Source organism: Labrus bergylta, chromosome 15 (assembly GCF_963930695.1).
Source record: "Labrus bergylta chromosome 15, fLabBer1.1, whole genome shotgun sequence".
Classification (NCBI taxonomy): domain Eukaryota; kingdom Metazoa; phylum Chordata; class Actinopteri; order Labriformes; family Labridae; genus Labrus; species Labrus bergylta.
In genome coordinates, this window is record NC_089209.1 from 23,663,621 (window position 1) to 23,685,951 (window position 22,331).

The 22,331-nt window shown below is 40.5% G+C and overlaps 1 protein-coding gene across 1 annotated transcript in view; it reads left to right on the forward strand.

Annotated features, from left to right (window-relative positions):
• The first annotated feature begins 2,260 nt into the window (after positions 1-2,260).
• Positions 2,261-22,331, forward strand: part of ube2j1 (ubiquitin-conjugating enzyme E2, J1) — a 49,348-nt gene continuing 29,277 nt past the window's right edge. The window contains exon 1 of the mRNA XM_065963530.1: positions 2,261-2,617. Coding sequence (XP_065819602.1) covers positions 2,587-2,617 — 31 coding nt within the window. The 5' untranslated portion in view covers positions 2,261-2,586. The remainder of the gene's footprint in view (positions 2,618-22,331) is intronic.

Genomic DNA, 22,331 nt, shown 5'->3' on the forward strand with positions numbered 1-22,331 from the left:
TTCATCATCATCACCATCATCATCATCATCATCATCACCATCATCATCATCATCTCTATGACCATCATCATCACCATCATCATCTTCATGACCATCATCATCATCATCTCAATGACCATCATCATCACCATCATCATCATCACCAGCATCACCATTATCATCATCATCATCATCACCATGATCATCATCATCATCATCATCATCATCACCACATGACGATAATCATCATCAGCATCACCAGGATCATCATCATCTTTATGACCATCAGCATCACCATCATCACCATCATCACCATCATCATCATCTCAATGACCATCACCATCAGCATCACCATCATCACCATCATCATCATCATCACCAGCATCACCATTATCTCCACCATCATCATTATCACCATCATCACCATCAACAGCATCACCATTATCTCCACCATCATCATCATCAACAGCATCATCATCATCATCATCATCATCATTATCACCATCATCAAAATGACCTACGGTAAGGTGCACAAGTACGTGTTGCCAATAAAATAGATTTATACATCGTTTTTGATTTACAGTATTGTTCGAATTGTCACACAACCATAAAGATTTATTGTATTTTTTTTAGGGAGAGTCAGTGCTAGGAATATGGTACATAGAAATTATGTGTTTATTTTACTCATGTTTGTTATTCTAAAGACCAGCAAAATACAAGGCATCTCTATGGTGGCTCTGAAGGTCAACATTTCATGAAACAAAAAAATATGTTTCAAACAATGTAAACCAAATATGCTTGAACCACAAAAACATTTTGGGAAATGCAAAAATGTTTTGTGACAAGAAAACACTTCTTAAAACATAAAATATTGAATGCAATGCAACAACAGCTACATGCTACCCAATGTGTTTAGTGTTAAGTCATTGTGTTTAGTGGAAACTGATTTGGTTTAGTGGAAAGTTATCGTGTTAAGTGGAAATGTATTTGCGTTCAGTGAAGTGTTTTTGCAGTTCACCTTCAGGTCACTGTACATTTGAAATATTGGCCAAATAAAGTTTAGCTTGTGTATAGACTTCAATAAAGATTTAGTGGAAAACAACAAGAGCAAAAATGTCTGCTTAAATTTGACAGGCTCATTGTAAAAAATCTCTGATTTGTTTCTCGTTTTTATGCCAAAAGATACAACTTTAAGTTTCCCCTCCTGGTGTGATCCTGTAGAATCGCCTCTTGGTTGAAACATTTGGTTTTTTTTCAGGTCGTTGAAACACTGAGAGCTCGCTCAGGTCAAAGTTTCAGATCAAAGTAAACCCCATGAACCTCCATAAAGCTTTAAAGCATCGGCATGATCAGTATGAAATCTCTCTACAATAACTTTCTTTAAGCAGTCCCAGATTTCTGTGTATTGCTTCATCCCTGAAACTGACACGCTCCTGACAATTCAACCCTTAAATAACTTTGCGCTCACATTCTGGTGCAGAAGAAGACAGTCAGACACACAGATAGTCAGACAGTTTGCCACATCTTATTGTTAAGCTTTACCTTTTGAGCATTTAATCGCGGGTAGAGGAAGACATGATAGTGAGGTGGTTTAACACTGATGGGATTGGAGAGAGGGGTCAGCAGAACACGGCGAGAACATCTACACAATAGATCAGTCATCTCATTTTCTCCCTCTTCAGCTGACAGCAGTTTAGTTTGAAAACATACATCCATACATGTACCATACAAACCCATGTTTACCCATGAAAACAAGTAAATCTTAGTTGTTTTCTTGGGATCTTGACTTATTTATGCCGTTATCTCAGGATAACATTGCTGGTTTTTCAGCCCCTAAACCCAAAATATACAAATACTGAACACAAAAATATTCAAAATACCCACCAATATACAGAATAAACAAATGTTCATAAACAGTACCGTTATTTAATACAATAAAATACACAGTTTAAAGTTTAAAAATGTGAAGTGCAGAGCTTACTGATGCAAAATTGCACTTGTGTTGAGAGTCAGTGTGTAAAGGAGGGAGGGGGTGAGGGGCTCTGGGTCCAGGGGAGGGGGTTCTGTGGTGCAGGTAGTCAGTGTGTGTGTGTGTGTGTGTGTGTGAAAAATGTATTCATTCAAAATTGACCAAATAATATTTTTTTGCGGTGAAAATATCATTTAAGTTTCTTGCTAAACTAAATTTAAAAAAAAAGTCGTGAACTACTGCGCATGCGCTACGCCATTCCGCCCCAGAAAAAGAACGCAGCCAGTAGTCACTCACTTCCTGTTTACGTTTCAGCGAATGACGTCACGCTGATAGCATTTAACCAACAGTTTCAGACGAGAAACAGAAGATAACTTGAGAATCAGCTCTTTTATATTCTCGTGACGGGTGGATTTCAGTATTTCTTTGACATATCTACGCACGGAAACACTTGGAGGAGTGAGCGGCTCACATATTCTGCTGTTTTGCTCCATAATTGAACACCGAAGCGAGCTAGCCGGGCTGCTAAGTGTAGCTAGCGTTAAGTAGGTGTAAAGCTAGCTGGGGGCTAGCTAACGAGTTAGCAGTGAAACCAATCAGCACTTTATCTTCAAACAGAGCTCTCAACCTGTGTCAGGATGGAGAGTAAATACAACCTGAAGAGTCCGGGTAAGACCTCTGTTAATGTGTTTATCTGTGGTGTTACGTGTGTCTTTAATATGACAGCTCAATCTCCCACTTTAATGTTTACATCTTATTAACATCTTTATGAACTAACTCTATCAAGCTGCTACTTTCACAACATGCACTGAGCTGATGTCCTCTGTGTTAATGTGTTCGCTGTTTGACTCCATGTGGACATGCTTTGTTTCTACATGCTGTAGTATAAAGGACATACATCTGTCTTTATAATACTTGTAGAGACCTAGATCTCTTCCTGGTGCCAGGTTCTGTTTTTAGGACACGTGTGAGTTTGAAGCAGCTGTCTCTTACATGAATGAACTCTAGTTTTGTAGTTTCAAACAGCACAGGTGATGGTTTTGTACGGAGACCAGGATCTGTGATTATATTTGGTGATACACATTATAGGGTCGTCGTGATACCAGCTTTGTAAACTTTGTGATCGTACTAGTAGGACTGGGCAATATGTCAAGTAAATATATCAATATACTATCAAACGAAGATATAGGTATGAGATAAAAATGTTTGTAGATGTAGTTAAAATAACAATATTCTTCCATTGAGTCGCCAGTTCACCTATTTCCCCCCCTGTCTGTCCTTCACCCTGAACTGCCTCTCTCCCTCTCTGAGCAAAACTCAGAAACACACAGCATAGCAATGCACACCTCTGTGTATTTTATTATTTAACAATCAAACTTTTTATTTCACACGGGTAGTTTATTTGTCATTTTTCATGTACTTGACGTCGTGAAGCTGGCTTTTAATGAAAGTGTCTGTGAGACATTTGGTCCATTTGGATTTAAATTAGGACTGACTTTGTGCTTATTATTTCTGTACAGAAAAAAAGGAGATGTGTGTGTTGCCATTTGGCTAAAAAAGTATTATGGTAGGACTTTTTGTCTGTATTTCCCAGCCCTAGATAATAGTTTAAATCAAATGATTGGATACCACAGCAACAAAAGCAGAAGACCTATAGGCACCCAGATTTAGGCAATTCCTTGGTTTTAATCACCAAAAATTGCAGGCAAACTTCAAATTGCACAAATACTTTGACATGTGAATTTTAAGATATTCGCTCTCTTTCTCACGGCAGCCAGGTCTGTTTTCCTCCCCCAAAGCTTCTGTACTTAGATCAGATGTTAGATCAGTGGTTCTCAACTGGTGGGTCGGGACTCAAAAATGTCAGCAATTTTCAGTGGGTCGCTCCTGCCGTGTGCTCACAGACGATGCTTCTCCCGCTCCTCTCGTCATTCTGTAACTCCGTAATGCAATGTGAATTCAAACTGGGACACTGATCTTTCACCTTTTATGGATGCAAAGTGTACAGAGGTGTAATGATGGCAGAACTTTGTTACAGTGCTGTTGCAGAACCACAATCTATAATAGACCTGCACGATATGAGGAATTAGATGATGATGTGCTTTAGAAGGTAACTCAGAGTTTACATCAGCTGACAGCAGGATCTTCACTGAAGGAAGTGAAAACATAATGACGCTCTGAGTTCATGCCACGTACCACAAAGTTCCTGCAAGAGAATCGTGTGAGCTCAGTGTTTGCTCTCAACCCTTTCTCGACAACACACACACACACACACACACACACACACACACACACACACACACACACACACACACACACACACACACACACACACACACACACACACACACACACACACACACATGCAGGTGTTCAGTGCCCGAAGGCAAACATGATTTGTTTGTTCAGAGTCGTCGAGTTGGAACAGTTTCAGTTTTACTATTCAGAGAGTCCGAATGACTGGAGCTCGTCTTACTGGAGTTTCCCTTTTAATGAAGATGTTAAATCACATGAACAGCTCTCTCTCTCTGACTGTACACCATGGGCAATAAAAGACTCTGTAAGAAACAAATACATTTAAGATTGTAGAAATTTGAATGATCAACGCTTAATGAATAACTTCAGATCTTTAGTCATGTTTTAACCACAAGAGAGAGAGAGAGCACTGTACTGAAAAGTTGTCACCATGTTTGCATTTTTTAGACAGTGTTCAGGAGTTTGCCAGTATTTTATTTTGTGACTTAAAACAAGAAATTAAATAATCCAAAATGAGGTGCCTCTGACTTGTATTTTAATTGCTGTGCTATCGCAGGACTATCAATATTGTTTGATTTGACAACCTTAATTATAAACACAAGAGACAAAGGGACATTTTGGAGGCTGTATCTAATGAAAAAGTGTTTATAATAACCAATCAGCCAATTATTTTTATGATTAATCTTTGGTCAATACTACATCCAAATAATGATCAAAAATGGAAACTTCAATAAACCCTCAAGATGAATCTTTGAACAGCTTGTTGTGTTATAAACTCTAAACTAGTCAATATAATATCGCACAAGAAAAAAAGAAAATAAATTCCAAATCATTTTGTCAATCTGATTTGCTGAAAATGTATTTTTTTAATAAAATGTAAAAAGATTCAGGTTGATTTATTTTGATCTTACTCTGCTCATTGTTTCAGCTCTATTGAACTGCTCAGTAGTTCAGACTGCAGAGGCTTGAATGAAATCTCAAGTGTGCTGAAGTCTCAGGCTGCGTTCAGTCTGTAGACCATTTGTTTCTCAAATCAGATTTTGAAGACAGGACGGTTATTTTCCTGCCTACCTGCATGGGTTACCGTAGCAACAAAGCAGGTATCAGAAACTAAAAACACTGGTGACCCAGAAACATGAGAAAAGTCAACTCTTACTTTGAATCAGTCCTCAATATTAATCTATCAGTTATCGGGTTAGAATAGAATATATCTTTATTGTCATTGCTATAAAAACAGTTTAGCAGCTCCTGTCATTTTCAGCACACACAGACAAACAGCACACACAGATGGACGGTAAGACTGATTATGTAAAGACAAACAAAAATCACATCACATGAAGCAAACTATAGAACACTAATGAGTAAATTCTGTAAGTTCTGTCTTTAACTCTGTGCGCTCATGGCTTGTTTGTGTGTCTTTAGATTTGTAATTTTCAGCAGTAACAGAGTGATCTTCGATGTCGATACAAGCTCCTTTATTTCACTGATCGATCGTATTGAAAGGTTTATGAGACGTCAGCTCTCCAGTCTTATTTTTAAGCAAAGCTGCTGAAGTGAAAGAGAAAGCACTGTCTGTGATTGCATGATTCCATTGGCAGACATAAACTGACCATTATTTGCACTAGTGATGTGTCGGGCAAGAACGAGCCAGTTCTTTGTGCTGGCTCTTTTAAGTGAACGCTGGCAGCCAACTCACGTTTGGAAGACATTTTCCTTTGTTCCGATGTGTCCTTGGGCAAGACACTTAACCCCAAGTTGCTCCTGCTGCTTCTTGTGCAGATTAAAAACCTCTTGTCACATTATAGTGTGAAGGAACGTTTCTCAACCTTCGTTTAGTCTGCAGGTAAAACAAGCTGCACATGTAGTTTGAAGTTGTATCATCCTTGAGGTTCAAAGAGAATCACAGCGAGAGTAACTGGACTGGAGTTTAATATGAATATTTGATTCCCTAAATGAACTGATGCTGCGCCCTTGAATGAAACCTTGAGTTTGCAGCTGTTTCTGCTTTGACTCCTGGCTGGCCTTTTAATTCTCTGTGTTTGTCTCTGAATTACATCCACAGTGGTGTGTACGCAGTATTTTAGGTTTGAATGGCTGCAGCTGGTCTTGTGTATCCATCTTTGCTTACTGTTCCTCATCATATCCCAACGTTTTCATAAATCAAGCAGCTGAGTCAGAAAATATAAAACTAACAATTATTCTGGTTATCAAAAATGCTCATCAAAATGTTCCCAGAGTCAAAAGCTATTTCTTCTTTTGTCTGATCTTCAGTGCTGGGTGAACCTGAGGAAGCTACAGGCGAAATGTGTTGTTGCTCACAATAAAATGAAATAATGTTATTTTCAGTGTGCCACAGACTTCTGATTTCTTTTTGGTGGTATGTTCCTGCAACTGTGCACACCTGAGAACATGTTCAGGGTGCAGGTGCCCTGTTGGCCATTCAAATCATTCTTCAGACACTGTTATGAATGCAGAATAAAAGGAAAAAAGAAAATACTCAAACCCATGAAGCTTGAACGAGCAGATGTTTGAGATTTCTGCAATTTACGTCTATTCAGAAAACTACAATTGGTTTGTGAACCAGAGCGAGTAGCACTCCGATACTGCTGTGGTTATAAAGATGGATGACTGCTAACTTTGACTGCCTAACTAACTAACTCTCCCTGCAAACAACACAATGGTGTTTGTCATTGTCCCGCTATAATCTGTGAAAACAGTTTTGCTGCCGTTTGTTTGCGGTATACTCGTCCTTACTTGATACTTCATTTTAGGTATATTGAATGTTTCTGTTAGAAAACTATCAATGGGTAAAATAGTTTCAGATGAATATTCTCTAACTGTTGTTAAATTGATGGATTATCTCCGTCGTCCTGGATTTACCTCTCAGCTGGATGTTGTGGAAACAGCAGCAAATGAGAGACTCAGACTTTGAAGAAGTCTTTTCTCTCCTCTGCGCGCGCTCCTTCACATCTTTAGTGTCGGCTTGTGGTTACGCAACAGAGCCATGTTTCTCCCCTCTGGACGCACTATGAATCATTCCCAGTGGCCAACACACCAAATATGTGTTACATAAGATGATTTTGCATACGAGGATTATCAGCGTCCCGCCTTGAGCCAGTGACCGGACCTCTGCTCACCCAACAGACGCCAGAGGGACTCGTGTGGGAAAGGGCTTTTCCTTGTCATCTCTGCTCACTGTCACCGGAGGGAAGAGCCTAAAAATGGGCACAGGAAGTGAAACAGCAGCAGCAGGAGGGGATGTGGAGCAGGGGAGCGCCTGTGGCTGTGCATCAGGCACTGCAGGGACCACCGTGTGCAGAGGATGCTGCTGGGATCTGTTTCCCCATCATCTCCTCGCTCCTCTTTTTACAATCTATGTGTGCCGATAGTGCAGGAAGCAGTGTGTCATACAAGTAGTGAGGCTGAAAGCAAAGGTGGTGACAGCGTTTCCCACAAGGAGAGAGTTGACGTTTGTGCGACTGGCTGGTTCAGTAACTCTCTAGTCATATGAAGAAGTTTGGAACACTAAAGAAAAATCTATGCTTCCACTGAAAGAGCTTAAAGAATAAAACTGATTTGTTTCTTGTTAACATATTCTAAAATAAGTGTTTAGAGTTGATCAAGAAAAGCAACAATATGTCACTTTTACCACCTTTAAAATACCAGATCACGAATCAGGAATTTTTGACTTATGGATCAATTTATCAGAATTGGGCGAGAAAATGTCCTTCTGACCCCACAAAAAAAAAAAACAGCATATAAAACATCCGATTTAACTTAAGAATCCAATGCTCAACCTGAGAGAGTTTTCCCGCACAAAAATGCCGACATTACAAAAACAATATTCTTGCCATAATATAAGTGCAGTCTCTCAATAAATGAAGTGGAAAATGGGACTGTATTTCACATTTGTTCACATACTAAACTATTGATACTTAATCTGTGTAATCACCTTGAAAATGTTTGTGTTTTAAAAACTGTCTGTGCTGCGGTTTGGAAGATTTTTTTTTTTGCAACCCTATCCAGATATGAAGCATCATACAGTATGTCATGGCATCAGAGATTTAACTGGTCATCCATGTGATCATTAACAAGAAACGTGACTCACTGTTTGTTTCCCTAAATAAACCTTTAGCATATAATGTAGTAGTGGACATAAAGCAGAAAACACATCACAAACCTCTAAATAGTCGAGTCCAATCAGTTTTATTTACATATCCCTTTAGCATGAGTTAGAGATTTGCCTCGAGGGCTTTTCTTTCTCTGTACAACATACAGCTTTCTGTTCTCAGAGAGCCTCAGCTGGGATGAGTAACATGTAGCTAATGTTGCATAGTTGCACAGAAAAGACCAACATTACAGAAACTGTCAAAGGATGGTTAAAGTGATGTTGCTTGAAGAAATGCAGCAAATCCAAGCATAACGCAACAATACTGCTTGAAAATGAATGAAATGACTCATTGAATATGAGACCACTGCTCTTTATTGTAAATGAAAATAAGCTCTGTAAAAAGACATCACATGCTGCAGTTCACTTTTTTGCAGATGACTAGATTAAGCTCAACTGGAACATTAAGTGTCTTAATAATCCGTCCTGTTATTTCCCTCCTGACAAGAAACACATAATTGTGGCAGCTTTTTAAAAATGATTCATTGGCCTATGTTAATCTTTACTTCAATTCTCGAGTATTTTTTAAAACAATCTGGATACTGTCTACCATAGATATTCTCTGCCATATGTTTGATATCCAGCTATGTGAATTGTCTTTGGCACCTTACTCTTTGCTGCTAAAATCCACCAGATGCGTGTTCGGTCGGTCTCCGCTCTGTCAAAGCAGCTGGTTTTTACTCTATTCATTGTGTGTGCCCCGCTGCGCTGCCTCTCAGCTCTGACAGTCCGGAGTCTTCTGCAGCAGATTCACAAGGCTTCTATTTTTGGTGGATGCTGGAGCACAGTGCATCAATTTACCACAGACAGAGCAGAGCGAGTGGGACAGGAAGTCAGACACCAAATCAACATGAAAACATCCAGTTTATAAAAAAAAAAAAAAAAAAAAAAAGTTTTTGTTGACAGTGGAGAACAATGGCTGTGTTATTGTTGTGTTTATGAAGGTTTTATACCACATACATCGTATTATCCTGCGCTGTCGCACATGATACTGTAATTACCACTGGAGCTCCTTTGTCTTGGCACTCCAGCTGTTCTGTGCTGTGCTATGAGAACGCAGCCTGTGGGTGTCGCACATGAAATGCACACATCTGCTGGAAGTTTTGGTTTATGCTGCTGATCTGTTGCCTTCTGTGTTTGTCTGCAGACTTCCTGATAGCTTACGTTAAAATAGAAAATCTATTCTTGGGCTTGTAGATGTAACTACTTATGTACATCCATGTAAAAAAAACTATGGCTTGCACTCCCCCGTCCCCCCAAAATATCAACAGTTTATCTTCTTTTGTTCAACTTATTGATTCATAATTGCCTGCAAGTAAATCCAGACCTGTAAAAGGTGTTCATAAAGTCTGTCTCTCACCCTCTATCAGACAGTTAGAGCCAGCTTCATTAGATATGCAGGAGCTACCAAAAGGCCAATCCATCTGAACACTCTGTCTTCAAAGCTGGACGCTGCTCTAAGTCTCGAACATTAAAGAACTACAAAGAAAAGTGTCTGACTGGTGGATTATTCAATCAGAGCTGCAGAGTTTTATTCACTAAATATGAGAATGAAACCAACCAATTCATCAGGCCACAAGAACTCCGCAGTGCCCACATTTGATTCATTTAGCTGTTATAAAGTACAGATGTATGGAAAAACAAACTTTCTAACACACACACACACACACACACACACACACAAAACAGGGGCAAAATCATTCCCTCTGAAAACTGCAACATCATCCAGCCAGCCTCATTTACCAATGTAGGTAAAGCTGTTTTCATACAAGCACTCCTGAAACTTTCAGGAGGACTGACCCTGAAATCCTCGTGGTCTGGATGTGGGGGGTGGTCTCAATGGGCAAGACATGACGTGAAAAGGATGACGCAGATATCAATGTTATGTCTAGTTCGACAGATTCACAAAATTCACTAAAGAGACAACATACTGGAGAACAGAAAATGTAATGCAGCTGTTAATTAAATGCAAGGAGATCGTACCGGTAGCATGCATACAGTCACCCACACCCTCCCACTCGATATCCCAGTATATCTTTTCCATGACCCGAGGAGACCCAGGCTGAATGTGAGCTGCCACGGGCCCTGCCATCAAATCTGGAAGTGATCCCAGAAGACACTGGGGGATGAGGTACTGAGGGGCTCATCTCTCATCCTGAAGTGCCTGTCCAACCCTGATAGCCCGATCACACATCTGAGCGCATTTGATTCCACTCTGCCGGGCACTGATGGATCCCCCGAGTCCAATATCATGACTAAGTGGTGGCCAAGAAGACAGAGAGGATGTTTTTAACCTAATTGCTTTTGGATACAGCTCTCTCAATCTCTTTGACACTCCCGGCCCACCTGAAAGTGTCGCCTTCCCTTCTATCTAACCCACGGCACCTGGATTTTATGGGACTGGAACCTCGAGTGAATGTTAGACAAAAGAAGAAATAGAATTTTTGTTCAAGAGATGGGAGAAATACTCAGAGGATAGAGAGAAAGAAGGCTTTTACTCAAGTACAGAAACCTGTGGTGAAGTATTGATTCAACTTGTTTCCAGTAGTCCAAGTGTTGCAGTCACAGCTGTGATATGTCCTCACAACCTGGAAGTGAAAAGTGTCCATCATTTCTACATGCTGTTTTAAGTTCAGCGCTAACGGAAGCTCACCTCATATTTGGAGACGATGATGAACATTTACTTTGCTCGCATGTATAAATCAGCTGGATGGGGTAAGACTCTCTGGTCTAGATCTGCTGCTGGCTGTGTGTCGGCCCTGTTAGCGGCTGTACTTTCATTGGTCTAAGAAATGTAGTCAAGACCGAGACCAAGACATTGAAGGATTGAGACCGAGTCAGGACTATGGTTGTGCTCGTTAAGTGGACTAAACAGTTAAATGTCATCACCCTCACTTGTGGACACCAGAATTACTAGTGGGTTAAACAAATTGTTAACACTTTTTCAAATTCAACACAGCCGTCCAACACTGGGGCTGTAGGTCCTGTTAATGAGCCCGCTCTCCCTGCTCTACTACCAGGATGTAAACAAGTTAAGTGAATGGATAGTATATATCGTAGGAGCAACGTGGTTTTGTCAGTATTTTAATCTAAAAAATGGAGAGTAAGTTGTAGTTGTGGTAAGTTAAACTGGGATATCAAACGGAGCATGTGTAAATTACATCTAGCACAGGCATTTGGATGATACGCTGCAGGGAGGACCGGAGGTTGGCGGTGCTAGCTCCGCAATGTATGATCTTTTATTCTCAACAAGTTTCTTTCCTAGTTTAATACATTTTAGAAGAGACAATTCTGAACAAATTGTTCCCAATTTTCACATTTTTCTAAGAGTTGTCTTACCTTTAGACTAGTCAGTTAAACAGAGTTTAAATTCTGTCAAATAGACTAGGAAATTAGTCGACTGGGAACATCCCTAGTGAAGACCAAGAACAACAAAAAAATAAAAATGTGTGGATTGGTTCACAAATAAAGTGCAGGTTTGTGAACACATATAATAATTATAAACACCGGCACTCTCCAGTGGTCTATTGCTTTTTGTCATTTAAGATCGAGCCAAATACTTTCAAGCTAAATGAGATCCACAAGTTTCAAGTCCTCCTGACACTCAGCGCTTTATAAACAGAAAAGGATTTAAAATGTTGGCGTGCATAGAAAGCCAAGTGTAAGGATTTAAGAACAGAGGTGATGTGTTGGGATTTCTTGGTCCTGGTTAAAATCTGTGCAGCAGCATTCTCTATAAGCTGCAATTGTTTTATGGATTTATGTGGGAGTCCAGAAAAGAGATTATTGCAATAGTCTAGTACTCTAAACCAGTGGTCCAGATCCAGATCCAAAATCCAGATTTCTGATATTTCGACCAATCAGATTTGTATCGCTGTAAAACTTGTGCAGTTTGAACTGAACTAAAGAAACATGTTTAAAAAAGTGCTTCACAGACTTTTTTTCCAGGCAGACATGCACGACCCACTGAAAAAGGCTCCGTGACCCACCTCTGGGTCCCAACCCACCAGTTGAGAACCACTGGTCTAAATTACATGAGTGTGAACTAGTTTTTCAGCACCTGAGTGTGATAGAAAGATTGAAAGGCCCTGATTCTTTAGATGTTTTTGATCTGAGCGAAAGATCGCTGGGTACATTATTATTATTATGGCAATGAAAGCTGAGGTCGGCATCTGTGACACCAAGGTTTCTGGCATTGGTCTTTGGGGGTGTCATGTGCGGCTGTTTCCCAGTTCTTCCAGCATGTACCAAAGCCTGCTGGGTAATTGTGGAGGAGACATCTACTCCCCATGCTGTCAGGACAACTTAAGCCACACATCAGGCTTGGTGCCGCTGTTAGCAACAGGCATGTACCATAGCCTGAAGTTGTACTTGCTGTGTACAGTACACGTACAGACAGACAGTAACCCTGAGCCATCCGCTGTACTGTATGTTCCAGGCTGCCCACACAAGCTGAGTGTAACAGGAACGTAGTGAGAAAGCTTCTAGATTTAACATTTTTATTACAGGAAAACACATTCCAAGAGACGCTATCTCATAATATAATTAACAAGGTGCTAACAACATGTGGGAAATGGAAGCTTTAGCTGGAAACTAATTTTCTAAGATATAATGACAACTATTGGTGGTGAAGTCATTCAGCTGCTGCTAATTTCCTTGAATTCTGAGAGTTTTCGGGTTATTATGCTCACTGCATGCCGGCGCCGCTGCTATTTAGAGGAAAAAGATAAACTGCTGTGGAAGCTTTTAAGGGAAATTCTGATGTTTTTAAAACCTGGGCCCTGTTGTTACCATATAATCAGAATACATCCCACAATAAGGCTGTAAATGGACTACAGTTTGTGTATCTCTTTTCTAGGTAAGGCAAATTTATTTATATAGCACATTTCAACAACAAGGCAATTCAAAGTGCTTCACACAAGACATCAAAAGCATCATGACAGAGGAAAGAAAAGAAAGATTAAAATAGAACATTAAAAATAAATCACTGGAATTATTAAATCTGAACATATGTTCAAATAAAAATAATTCAAATGAAATTAATTGAAATAAAGTAAAAATATAAAAAGAGTTAAAAGTTACAATTTTAAAATTGAAGTTAAAATGTCAAATCTTACTAAAATTGTTTAATGAAAGGCAGCTGTAAACAGGTGTGTCTTCGACCTCGATTTAAAAGAGGTGAGAGTTTCAGCAGACCTGCAGTCTTCTGGGAGTTTGTTCCAGATATAAGGAGCATAGAAACTGAACGCTGCTTCTTGGTGTTTGGTTCTGACTCTGGGGACAGAGAGCAGACCTGTCCCAGACGACCTGAGCGGTCTTCTAGTCTTCTGACCTCTCAAAGCTTTCTTACACCGCAGGTCACTCCTACACATTCACACACTGATGGTAGAGGCTGCTGTGTGAAGTGGCCATCAGAATCTAATCCTGTTCACACACATTCATACACCGCTCACGAAGCAGCAGGAGCTTGGGTTAAGTGTCTTGCCCAAGAAACACACATTGACATGTGGCTGCAGGAGCTGGGGTTCGAACCCCCAACTATCCGACTCTACCACTGAGCCTCAGCAGGACTGTGTTCACACTGCAGACTTAACTGACCTAAATCTGTTTTTTTAATTTTATGACAGTGTGAACAGCACAAGTCACATGGAATCTGAATTTTTCAAATTAGATTTGCTCTACTTTAATATGTGGATTCCAAAAGGAGTGTGATACAAGCCACATTTCAAAGCAACAACCAAACAAAAAAAAAAACACACCTGAGTAAAAAATCTGAACTGAGCATTTAGGCTTGCTCTGCCGAACGCAGCTTATGATGTAGTCTGTTTTTTAAAGGGCCCCCAGAGGGACAAAAGTGTTAATCTGTCTTCCTGCATGATGATTTCCATTGTGTTCACCAACGTCCACAATATGCTGCTTTAGCTCTTTAGTACCATCTGTTTTAACCATGTGGAGTTTGTTATCCTGCTAGCTAACTGTGTGCTAGTTTAGCTCTCAGCCTACGCTAACGTTGATAGTTGTTACGTTCAGACTCACAGAAACATATTTGTCTACAGTCTCTCTGCTCACCTCCTCTGGTCACTTGTTATTAATAGAGGAGTCTATTCATTCAAACCAGACAAGCTTTAAATTGACTTTTTACCACTGCTTTTGCTAAATACATGATAATAACTTCATGAGGGAAAAAGCTGTTCAAAGTGTGCACTGCCTGCTCCGTGTTGTGTATCCCAGCATGCAGCTGATCGCAATGAATACAAGTGCGTCAGCCACTTTTCAATCGTGTCACATTGTGTGCAGTTCGTGATAGTGGAGGCTGAACTTTTGAACATTTTATATTGGTTTACGTCGCACCGGTAAATAAGATGTAGATACACATTTTAAATGGAAATAAGGTCTTAAAAGTGTGTCTTGTACACCAGATTCTCCAGTTAACATTTTGTGGTCTAATCTGCTGATAGGTTCAGCTGAAGCTAGACTGAACAAATTCTAAAACTCTTTGTACTTTTTAAGACCCCAAAATGATAGTTTCTCTTTGAGCTCATAAATACATGTAAACGTATCTCTACTCATACAGTGTTGGAGAAATGGTGTGTCCTCTTGGTTTTGCTATCTTGTAAAAATCTTGTTTTTTCAATGAGGTATTTATGTATTCATTTTACCAAACGTGCTACCGGCTGCTTAGATGAATTGCCACATAGCAAACAGACAGTGAGAGCGATCATACAGAGCTCAGACAGACAGACACAACTGGTCACTTTACGGTTGTAGTTCATAGAGGAAGGTGTAATCAGTCAATTCACTATTTGCATACATGGCCTTGGAGAATTGCTATCTCATGTTATACACCCTGAATCTTCTTATTTTATTACACACAAAATGTAAATTTAAAACTATGGATGACGTACACAATGCCATTCATGTCTACAAAACTAGAAAGTGTGCTAAAATGATGAGTTCTCCAGATTAAAGATCAGTCTGTGAAACCTGTGAAGTATCTTTGCATGATTTTGCAGCTGAAAAACCTTATCATTTATCTTCTACAGACGTCAGTAAACGCCCTCATTTGAGCCTCTGCCAGGAAAGGTTAGTTTCAGCTGCTGTCTCCTTAAGGCACCTCCTCTCCATGTGCCCACTTTCTTCTGATTGGTCAGCTCTCTTGAAGCCTTCCAGGGGCAGAACGCTGCAGGGTTTTCAGGGGAGGGCTGCTCCTAAGTGCTGGAAGAAGAAAGCTTATGTAAGAGGTTTCACCGGATTACATAGAGGCCTGAAGCTGACTCATACATTTCTTGGTTTCATAGAGTTTCTAGCCTGCTCTGGAAGGGCTGGAGTTGCTTAGGCTTTCTCGCTCCATGCCTTATTGTCTACTCTGAAAAGTTAGAGTCAGAGGGCAGAGCAAACACCTAGCTGTGGGAGTGTCACCCACCTGGGGGAGGGGTTACTGCCCTTTGTGACGTCATGATTGAGCCTGTTTGAGCACACATTTTCTGAAAAGTGGAGCAGGCAAAAGACAGAGAGGATGGACTTTTCTCATGGTTGGAGGGTTTGACAAACTAGGGACACATAGTAGTTTTCAAAAAACATATTTAAGTGTATTTTGCACAATGTGTGAGCTTTAAGTTGAAAATCGTTCAACTTTTCAGAAGGGGTCCTCAGACATCATTGGCACTCTTTTAATCAGCCAATCATATATTAGCTTGGTCCATGTCTGATTGGAGCTGTGATTGCAGGGCCAACATTATTATTATTAAGTTCATATTGCAGAAAAAGTAGGAGGGCAAGCATCCTCCCCTTGGTGCTCTTAGTGAAGAATAAAAGTTAAATATGAAACATACAGTAAAAAGCAACAGCAGTGTTTGCCATACAGCTTCTATTGTCAAGACTCCTGTGGTAGAGACACTTGCTGCGCGTTTATTTTCAGAACACAAACCCGAGAACATCGTCAGCGCTTTTCTGCTTGGAAAAAAGGCCAGGTGGACACGGGGCCTCAATTTGCAAAAGTGGGAAAAGTCTTGGTGTTTTCAAAATGTACACATAGGTGCTAAATGCTGATTTGTTCCAGACTCCAAGCAGTGTACGTGCAGCCACAGTCCTTCATAAAAAATAAAAAATAAACGTTTTTTGTTATCAGGAATCTGTAGAACGATCCTGCATGGTTCACAAACTCCAATCAGCAGAAAACATCGGTGTTAACGTGGAAATCTTTTAATTCAGGCGAGGATTTAAATTCAGGAATTGAAATGGAAAACATCTAGGAACCCAACAAGCGAAGAATAATCTAAGACAGGGACGCACACACACACACACACACACACACACACACACACACACACACACACACACCGACACACACAGAGAGTTATTATACATCCACAGTTTTTCTCTTCACACTCTCTTTGCAACACGTCTCGTCTCCTTCTCCGCCATGTTTTGCATTGACAGCAAAGGCACAACAGATATGAGACCAGCATATAAATTGGCATTTTCAAAGTTTCCCTCCAGGGTCCAAAGTGGTGGAATGACATTTTCCTCTCCGGTCCCGACAGGGTGCGGCTGAGCAGCTCCTGTCGAAGGTTAAATCTCTCTTTATGAGGTTCCTCACGTCACCTTCTCCCCGCTGAGCCCTCTCCCTCTGCTGTTTTTTTTATTTTAATTGCTGTCAAAAGTTTTCTCCCTCGCTCTTCCACTCGCCTCGATTATTATTTCTTTTCCAAGAAACCACTCTACTCTGTCGCATGACAATTCTTTGGTCTCAGAAATATTTTGAGGACATGCTGGCTCTGATTCTTGCACACTCTAAGGGTGATACTGGTTTTGTTTGTGCCAAACTACATTAAATATGCCTGGCACATCCAGGTTTTCTGCACACAGACATCTTCCCAGATTATTTTCCTACCTTCACAGAATTTAATTTGCTTTTAACCCCCTTCGAAAAGACTGCACACACACCGCTGTTTGAGCAAGATAATCAAAAATAAAGCTATTTCTTGGCTTGGAAAGTTTTGGAATTGCTCCACTAGATTGCCTGAAAGCGACCATGAAACAGTCCGTAATGACTGGAATGAAATCATTCGGGACAAAAGCGTCTTTGCAAATAAAAGTGTTTTTTTCACCACTAACAGGCTCAGATTGTTGGACTGAGTGTCTGACAGAGAGAAAGAATCCCCAAAGAGATACAGTAGGAAGGGGTAAAACAGTTAATTTGAATTTTTGAAGCTGACAGAAACTCTTGACAAAAACAACACTGTACTTCTACTGTGAAGAACGCTGCAGGTATACTGTAGGTGTGTTTGTTTGTGGTTTGTTACACAAAAAATGAGCTGAACTATTTTTGATTGTTATTGTGGGGCTATCACAGTAAATAAAAACCAACACAGAATACCTCACAGGTTGATGCAGAGGAAGACCAGCAAGTCCCTGTTTTTTACAATAAACTGCTGTTTTTGTCAGTGGAGTTCGGTGGCTTTTGAGAGAGATCTTTTTGGTATAAAAAAATTATCTTCCACTTCCACACAAAAAGCTCTATCTCTGAGGGATCCTTTCCGTAATGTTGTCAGACACTTAGAGTAACAACCTGAGCCTGTAAGGGACAAAAACAAACAACAACTGTTAGTGATGGACTTTGAGATCAAGAACAACTTTTCAGCCTCTTTCACTACCAGCTGTTTCAATCTACGGAGAAATTCTGAAAGTAAATTTATTTGAACCTTTCAGTCATTTAAGTCGGGCGTACACTGTGCAAGTTAAATTTTTAATATGTAGAATTTATATAGATGTTTACACTAAAATATCTAAATAAATAAAAATGGACTAAACCTTTGTGATATATTTTTTTGTTACATTACCTCAAATTTTTCCAACAGTTATCAACCAGAGAAATCCTTCATTTTAGAGTTGTAACCGGACGTGTCATGTCTTGGCGGCCACCATGACAGAGCCAGACATGCCAAGACATGTTTATCGTTGCCGTGGAAACACCAGATGATACGTCTAAGACCACTACATAAGCAAGCATGAGCTGCTACTGAAAGCTGCCGTACTGTTGCTGTATGTGCTGCTGTGATAAAAAAAAAACACATGTAAAATAAACCTGGATACATTGTCGGTATTATTTTTTAATGAGAGCCCCCTAGTGGTGGAATTTACATAGTTTGCGTTTAAGATGGATTTAAACCCAATTTTTGAGGTCTACGATTAATTTCGAAGTCATGTCGAATTTCCAGTGTGTTTTGCAGTGTTCACTGAGGCACAACGACTGATCACGGCCCGATCAGTTGATTCTCAGTCTTCAGGACTTTTTTTTCCTGATCGTGCCTGCACAAACGGACCGACGACAAGATTTCCAGTTTTTCCAGTGAGGATTCTTGTTTGTTGAGTGAATAAGTTTGTGTGTGTGATTATTTATTGTCTTTCTTCACGTGGGCTCTCTCACATTTTCAACATCTGTTAAGATTTTCTAAAAATCTTTCTTTGTGGCATTTATGAAAAAAAGGCCAATGTTTATTTTTATATTTCCTTAATAACTGAATATCTTCCAGTCTTTTAAAAACTGCATGTTGTTGTGGTACAATTAAGAGCTTACTAAACTGTTCCTGAAGGGAAAAACTAAAGTCAGTCATTGTGAAGTCTTAAATGAGTTTCAAATATCATTTGAAAGCTTTGTAAACACACCACCCTGAGGAGCCACAGGCCGATCACACTCGTGTTGTGAGCTTCCAGTTGTGGGTCAGTCTTTTCAGCAACGAGGCCGCCTCGCCTTCAGCCTGCTCAGCTTTTAGTGAATCTGAAACGTTTTCAGCTCCTGGTGACGGATGGAGCTCTCGCACTGTGAAGCTGCAGAGGCCTGTTCATCTGTTCACAGATCACTGCACAGTTAAGCCTCCTGTCTGTTATTTAATTTGTTGGCTCCTCTGTGCGGTGCCACATGGAGAAACAGCTTTGTGGTGTTTTGGGTTTCTGTTGAGGCTTAACGTTTTCAGGAAAACTCAACAGATCGTCATTGTTGAAGGTGGAAGCATTTATTTGTGTGGTGGGAACAGAAAAGACTCTTGAAGCCAGAATCAAACTCATAACTTTAGTGGTACATGCTGTGATGCCAAAGCAGGTTCTTTTTATCACTCTGAGGTTTTTATTTGATTTTATTCATCTTTTGAGTAGTGTTGCTGCTGATCATTCAGTATCCGTTAGCATGCCACAGCAGAATAAACGTCAGCTACATAACGATAAGATATCATATAAATTCTTTGGACAACGATAAGATAGTTGCCATGGTTAGGCTTGTTGTGCTTCCTTCTTCTGTCAGCTTGCTTCCTGATTGGCACGTGAGGACAGGATCAGTATCAGCAGGTGAAGGTGTACTACTACAATACCTCATCAGGTGAGAGTTTCTCAAAATATTGAAGCAGAGGTCTCCAGTGAGGGTAAAACCTATCAGAGCACCCTCTAAGAGAGAATTAAATTTTCTCCAACTTAAGGAGAAATAAGACATTGTGCAGCCATGCTTTGAAGGAGGGAGGTTGTGAAGATTTCCATAAGAGAAGGATTTTCCTGCGGGCAATTAAAGAGGCAAACGCAATAACATTGTCCTGAGTGGTCGAGGTGGCAAGATCGTCAGGAGACCTACCGAAAATAGCTATATGTGGGGATGGATTGATGTTTATACCTAAAATGTCGGAGATGGACTTAAAGAAGGACTGCCAATAATTAACTAATTTAGAACAGGACCAAAACGTGTGTGTCAGGTTGCAAGGAGCCTGAGAGCATCTACCACAAGTTTCATCAATTGTATCCGGAAATATTCTGGAGAGTTTATATTTGCTGTAATGAAGTCTGTGGAGCACTCTAAACTGGGTAAGAGACAGCCTAACGCAGCTAGAAGAATTAACAGCCCCAAGCGCCTTTTCCCAGAAATTCTTAGAAAGGTTGGTTTGTAATTCGCTTTCCCAATCAGCCTTGATCTTTTTTACCGCGGACTCGTCAGTTGTGAACAGGAGGTCAGAAAGGAAGGAAACCTGACCTTTGGGTAAGATTCTTGCCTTGAGTGCCAAATCAATGCCACTGGGGTTTGGAACATGAGGAAATGCCGGTGAGTGGGTCCTAGCAAAATCACGGAACTGAAAATATCGAAATAAAGTCTGAGCCATTTAAATGGAATGCAGAAAAAAACCATCATTAACGTATAAGTCACCCAGACAGCGCAGGCCATTCCTCTCCAAAGATGCAAATCGTGGGTCAATCCTAGCTGGTATGAAAAGGTGATTATTACAGATGGGCGTCGCTTTAGGGAGGGAGAGCCACCCAAAGCGTCGTCTAATTTGTGACCATATTTTAAGTGTGCCTATTACCACAGTATTAGACGTGCAGCTAGAGGGAGAGAGGGGAAGGGTGCCACACACCAGAGATGGGAGAGAAGAGGAGCAGGAGTCAGCCTCTAATCGGCACCAGCTGCACTGGGGTGAGATAAACCAAAGTATAATTTTGTGAACATTGGCTGGCCAATAGTAGCTGATAAAATTAGGTAACCCAAGCCCACCTACTGACCTGCTCCTCTGGAGTAAAATTTTACCCGTTCTCGCACGCTTACCAGCCCAAATAAAAGAAGGAATAATGTCGTTAATAGATTTACAATAGGACTTAGGGAGAAATATGGGGAGACATTGAAATAAATACAAATATCTGGGTAGCACGTTAATTTTTACAGTCTCTACCCTTCCCGCCAGAGATAGTGGCAAACAATTCCACCTCTGTAGATCTGATTTGACTGCAGCAGTGACATTTGAGTGTACGACACAACCGGATTTCTGAATGACATATTGAACATTTATTTACGATCAGAAATAAATCTTAAACATGTTCAATATTGAGGTGGCTCCAACTGTCTTCTGAGCAGATCAGGGAGTTCAAAATCACTCTAAACACACCTCACACCACAGGAACATCTGGCAAGATCATCTTTGGAAAATCAGATAATAATAAACCCATTGATTATCTAGTAGTGTGTACCCCGCTTTACCTTACGAAAAAAAATAGTTTATTGATGTTTTTATTTCAAAGGACAGAACAAAGACCTGTGGTTCTCTGTAAAGTGTCACATTTTCCATGTTTAAATGAGGAATGTGCAAAATGTGATGATTGTGTCTCTTCCAGCTGTCACATCCTGATGGCAGCACAAGTGGAAGCTTTCCAACTGGACTTCCAAGTATAGTGTGCACAGATTAAATAAGTTCATTAGTAGCCATTCTTCATGATTGTGTGAAAATATCAGCAGTGGTGTTGCTCATAGTTTATCAAACTGGATATATTGGAGACACAGATTGTGATATATAAATAGCTCTGCTCATGTTGTGTGTATTAGTCATCACTCTGTGAAACAGACATCTGTATCAGCTGTCAAATGTGGGGAGAGTTTTTCTCTTGGCCCCTTTCCTTTAAAAGAAAACAACAACTCTGAATACATTTCAGAGTTTTTGCATCCTGGGAAATAGTCTCCTGAAACCTGCCAAAACATGTGAGGTGTTTTTTTGTTTGTTCTGTTGAGTTTGTTGTATAGGCTGAAGCTGAATGTCTCCCAGCATATATCAGTTTCCCTTCTGCCCTCTTGTCTTCAACAATTTAAGCCTGAGTAAGACTGCTAGATCGCTACATGACCTTTCGATCTCTGTTGCAAACACGAGGAGTTGTCAAGCCTTTAAAAGCGCACACACACACACACACACACACACACACACACACACACACACACACACTCTTCTCTTGTTCTCTGTGTGTGTCTGCTGTGGTGATTACAGTAGTTTGTTCCCATCCTCACTGAAGAGTGTCTGTCCTCGGGCACAAGCACACACAACACGTGCCCTGAGAGCTGCATGGTGTCAGACCATCCCCCCCCCCCCCCCCCCCCCCCATGCAGCCTGCCTGCACTTCCTCTCTCCTCGCCTTCATCCCTGTTATTTGCCCTCCCACCCA